The sequence below is a fragment of the Gossypium arboreum genome, unplaced genomic scaffold (assembly GCF_025698485.1).
Source record: "Gossypium arboreum isolate Shixiya-1 unplaced genomic scaffold, ASM2569848v2 Contig00904, whole genome shotgun sequence".
NCBI lineage: Eukaryota > Viridiplantae > Streptophyta > Magnoliopsida > Malvales > Malvaceae > Gossypium > Gossypium arboreum.
This window is the reverse complement of record NW_026441018.1, coordinates 1-5,409: the sequence shown is the minus strand read 5'-3', so window position 1 is coordinate 5,409 and position 5,409 is coordinate 1. Positions and strand designations below refer to the sequence as shown.

Genomic DNA, 5,409 nt, shown 5'->3' with positions numbered 1-5,409 from the left:
AATCACTTCTTAATTATATTATTTTAATTTAATATTTAATAAATTTATATATTTTTATTTATTGAAACTTTTTATATATTCACTCTAATATTATTTTAATAGTTACATTAGAGTAGTATTATATATTTAGTATAAAATTTTTATATGTTATAAATATATAATATATCAAAATAACATAATATAAAATATTATAAACTTAAAATCATTTGGTTTGGACTTGAGTCATAAATGTTCAAGCATAAATGTTCAAGCCTAAGCCGACCAATATTTTAAACGGATCTAATATTTTTATTTAAGCCCATTTTTTCTAAAATTTTTGTCTAATCCTTTTTAAAATTTAATTAGACTTGAACAAATAACTGACCCATAAACATATCTAAAATAAATCTACTATAAATTATTCAATAGTCATAATATTTAAATTTATTTAACAATTTACATTTACTAATTAATAATCAAAATAAAATTAGAAATAAAATCTATATATAAAAATAAAATTTCACGAACAACCTACTATTGTAATTTAATTAATTCGAAGGGATAAGTAGTATATGTTACATTAAAATAATAAAAAGAAGCTTTAGGCGGGAAATTTTAGCGCAAAAAATTGTAAAGCGGCTGAGGTCTCCGCAGTCGGCCATTCACCGCCTCTACTTGTCTCAGTGACTCAGTTGACAGACATGGACTACGATTCAGACTCCGACGGATCACATATATCAGCCACTCCTCCACGAGACCCACTCCCGCGGCGGCCACCGCAACCGCCTCCAAAACCTCCTACCTCCTACAAATCTACCGCAAGTACCAAACGCTCCTCTCATTTGGATATCATTTTCAAACTCAAAAAGCCATCTTCGTCGAAACACGATAAAATCGAACCCGTACCTGAACCTGAACCCATTCAACAACCGGACCTCCCTTCTCCAGTCGGTAATTTTCCCTTCCAGATTCGCCGTCCGTCGGATCAACCCCATCCAATCTCCATTGGCCGTTCCCTTGAAACCCTCCCCGCCGGTTTCTTCTCCACGCGTCGCGCCTCCTTCTCCAAAATTTGTAAACCTTCCCTCAATTTCGAACCGGAAACCTCACCAGAAATAACCGCCGAACCTAAAATTAATGGCTCTGACGGCCTGGGTTCTACCAAAACTTGTAACAAGAAGCTTCCTAATTTGATCAGAGGAGATGCCCCTTTACCCCCAGTTAAATTACAAAAGCGCAGCGAAGAAGGTAACTTCGTGAGGCTCAATTTCAATGGCTATAAACGCAAGTTCACAGCCAAAGGTAAAAAGATGAATAGTTACTCTTACAAATCAAAGTACTTCAAAAGAAGCAAGAGAAGAGTCAAATCCGAAGTCGATACGGGAAGCCTTTGCGACGAAGAAGGTTTAGTGTCGGAAATCAAGTTGCAGTCGAAAGCAGAGAAACCGAGTAGATGCGAGTCAGTTGAAGCGGCGATTTCGGCGGTTCGAAGCGCGGTGTCGGATGAGAACCTGGTGAGGTTGTTGAAAGCTATTTATGGCTACGATTTATTCCGTGATGGACAGTTGGAAGCGATCAAGATGATTCTTGCTGGCAAATCAACGATGCTAGTTTTGCCAACAGGAGCTGGGAAGTCTCTTTGCTATCAGATTCCGGCAGTGGTTTTTCCGGGGATTACGTTGGTGGTGAGTCCATTGGTGGCTTTGATGATTGATCAATTGAAACAGTTGCCCCCTATGATTCAAGGCGGTCTCTTGTCTAGCAGTCAGGTAGAACTGGGTTATTTCTCTCATTAAGAATTATTAGTAACTGATAGGTGGTATAATGTGGTTTTTGAACTCAATAGGGACCTGAAGAGGCTGCTGAGACACTGAGGATGGTCCAAGAAGGGAGCATAAAAGTGGGTTTACCGCTTTAGAACATTCTTGGTGAATATTATGTATGTTGGAATTTTGAATTGCTTTACTGCCCCAAAACTAATGTTTTCATGGGTTGTGTTTTAGGTGCTCTTTGTTTCACCAGAAAGGTTTTTGAATGCAGACTTTTTGTCAATATTTTCTACTCCTAACTCTACTCCTAACTTTGTATCACTTGTAGTGGTTGATGAAGCTCACTGTGTATCTGAATGGTGAGTTGTTGAACTAGCTTTCTTCTGATTATCGTTGGTTGTACCCTTCAATGCCCAACAAAACTTATTTGATATCACTTGCATCAAAATGAATTTAAAATATACAGGTCGCATAATTTCCGCCCTCATACATGCGGCTTGGGGCATCTTTACTTGTGCCAAACTCAATGTTGAATGCATTCTTGCAATGACTGCAACTGCCACAACCACAACTTTGCAGTCTATCATGTCAGCTCTAGAGATTTCTTCAACAAATCTCATTCAAAAGGCACAAGTTAGGGATAATCTATGGTTATCAGTGTCTTTGAGCAGCAATAGGCAAGTCCCATGCTGGTTTTTTTAATTTAGTTCCACTTCATGGGTTAGGTTATCCTATGAATATACTTCTAACAGTTTGAACATCATAGAATGAAGGATATGCTAAAGTTGATGAAGTCCTCTCCTTTTTTGGAAGCTCAAAGCATTATTGTTTACTGCAAATTTCAGGTAAGATTGGTACTGACTCTTTTCATTTTTGAATTACTTTACTCTGTTCAATTGGATGTTCATGCCTAGTTCTTCTGAGCAGTTCTGCTTTTGGATAACTCATTTATGCTGATTCTGTAGATCACTTGTATAAGCAATTTAGCATCTTCTGCTACTAAATTTACTTGGAAGGAAACAAACTATTTTGTAATGCTTCTGGTCTCAGATTACTGTGGCTATTTGCTTTTATTTTATGCAGTCCATGTATAGTTCTCAGGCCATTAGTAATTTCTACTTGCACTGGATTTTGCAGTCTGAAACTGATGTGATAAGCAGGTACTTATGTGATAACAATATCTCTGCAAAGGTGACTATTTCTATATTGTTGCGTAATTTTTTCCATCTACTGTACGTTCCAGGCTTCTTGCAAGCTTATTTTTAATGTTCATGTAGAGTTACCATAGTGGTATGCTGGCAAGGGATCGTAGCATACAGGAGCTATTTTGTGCCAACAAGATTAGAGTGGTGAGAATTATCGATCCAGTCTCACTGCAATATCTGTATTCTGCAGTGAATATGAATTATTTTTCCTTATGAAAGCTTTTAATGGTCATAACAAGTACCTCAATAACTGTCTATCTTTTATAAGGTTGTTGCAACTGTGGCATTTGGCATGGGGCTTGACAAGAGGGATGTTGGCGCTGTAAGAAGAAAAAGCTTACTCATAAATTCTGTGGTTTCTCTGCATTGTATTCACATAAAATCTAGTCTAGTTTTTTTCCACTTGGGCTTAGCTCAAATGTAGGGGTTAGTTGAAATTTACCTGATCATCCTAGGTTAAGGCCGTAGTACCCTCTTATACCTACATAAAATCTAGTCTTAAATTTAGGTGCATTAGTGAGTTAGGAAAGGGTATGTCACTGCTGCTCCTCTCTACTTCTGTTTCCCTAGTTGTAATCTTTACTGAGGTTTGACCCATCCTGCTAAAAGAAAGATTAGTTGTTAAGAACAGGCTTTTTCTATTCCGTCTCATTCATAAGAAATTACATAAATATTTATACACATAGCAAGCCTAACTTAGGAAACTCCATACTAGGAAACAGACTAACTCTAAGGATGCTGTCTAAAAAAAAACAGCCTCAAAATTAGGGATAGTAATCAGTAAAATATTTACAGAATCCTATTTGATACACTTAAATATTCCTTAATTAGTAAATTGTAATCGACATCCCCTCAAGCTGGGAAGTGGATATCATCCATTCTCACTTGCTTACTAGTTTTTGAAACAACTTTCCGACAACCCTTTGGTAAGTATGTCGCTAGTTGACCATCGATGGACACAAATGGAGTGCAAATTAAGCCACTGTCCAGTTTTTCCTTTATAAAATGTCTGTCAACCTCAACGTGCTTCGATCGATCATGTTGAACTGGATTATGTGCAATATTGATAGCAGACTTATTATCACAATACAACTTCATTGGACCTTCCCACTTGATCTTCAAATCTTCCAAAATAATTTTAGCCATAATAGCTCACAAATTCCAAGAGCCATCGCCCTAAATTCAGCTTCGCACTAGATCTAGCCACAACATTCTGTTTTTACTCCTCCAAGTCACAAGATTGCCTCCTAGGAAAGTGCAATAGCCCGAGGTTGATCTTCTATCAACCATAGACCTGCATAATCTGCATTAGTATAGGCTTCAAGGGTTAAATTCTCCCCTTTTAAATAGAATTTGATACAGCTCTAAGATGTGATTCTTTGGGGTTGTGCATAAACCGACTTACAACACCGATTGCATAGGCAATATCCGGTCGGTATGAGACAAGTAAATAAGCTTTCCCAGTCTTTGATATGAACTTTTATCAACTGCTGCATCTTCTAGTGCATCTCCAAGTCTGTGATTCACCTCTATGGGTGTGTCTGCTGGTTTACATCCCAACTTGCCTCTCTGTCAACAAATCAACTATTTATTTTTCTGAGATATGAAGATTCCTTCCCAGAGTGTGCCACTTCCATACCAAGGAAATATTTTAACTTTCCGAGTTCTTTGACTTCAAATTCTTTTACTAGGCATTTCTTCAAATTCTCCATTCCTTCCGGTCATCACCATCACTATAATGTCATCTACATAGACTAATAAAGCATCACTCCCCGAAGATGAGTGTTTTACAAAGAGTGTGATCTCCTTGACTCGTTTATACCCCAACTTGAGCATTACTTTGGTAAATCTTCCAAACCAAGCCCTCGGGACTGTTTTTAGTCCGTACAAAGCCTTTTTAGTCGCAAATTACCAGTCTCGTATTTGGACCGAATCCTAGTGGAACATCCATATAGACTTCCTCCTCAAGATCACCATGTAAAAGGCGTTTTTATGTCAAATTGCTGTAATTTCCAGCCTCGGTTGGCAGCTAGTGACAACAACACTCTCACAAAGTGTTCATCTTTGCAATAGGGGCAAATGTCTCAAGGTAGTCTACTCCATACATTTGAGTGTATCCTTTAGCAACCAATCTTGCTTTGTACCTTTCCAAGGAACCATTTGATTTATACTTCACTGTGTACACCCAATGACATCCCATCTGGTTTCTTTCCTCTCGTAATTTCACCAAGTCCCATGTCTTTTTTTTTTAAGAGCTTCCATTTCAACCTTCATGGCATTTTTCCAATTCTCATCTTCTAATGCCTCGGATCTTGCTTTTGGGAATGGAGATAGAATTTAGGCTAGTAAGAAAGGCTTTGTGGTTATGGGACAAATTTTTGTAAGACAAAAATAAGTACAAGGGATGTTTTGTAAGGTTCTAATCCCTTTTCTAATAGCAATGGGAAATTCATCTA

General features: G+C 37.6%; 1 protein-coding gene across 1 annotated transcript; it reads left to right on the top strand.

Moving 5' to 3' along the window:
* Positions 1-532: 532 nt before the first annotated feature.
* Positions 533-3,275, top strand: LOC128289266 (ATP-dependent DNA helicase Q-like 5; the record flags this gene model as incomplete). Its single annotated transcript, XM_053025039.1, is given in 10 exon segments — positions 533-1,748; positions 1,826-1,879; positions 1,983-2,107; positions 2,215-2,231; positions 2,234-2,260; positions 2,263-2,425; positions 2,515-2,593; positions 2,886-2,939; positions 3,026-3,097; positions 3,222-3,275. Coding segments are annotated over 10 exon segments (1,713 nt in total), but the record flags the coding sequence as incomplete, so codon positions are not given.
* Between the last annotated feature and the right edge of the window lie 2,134 nt (positions 3,276-5,409).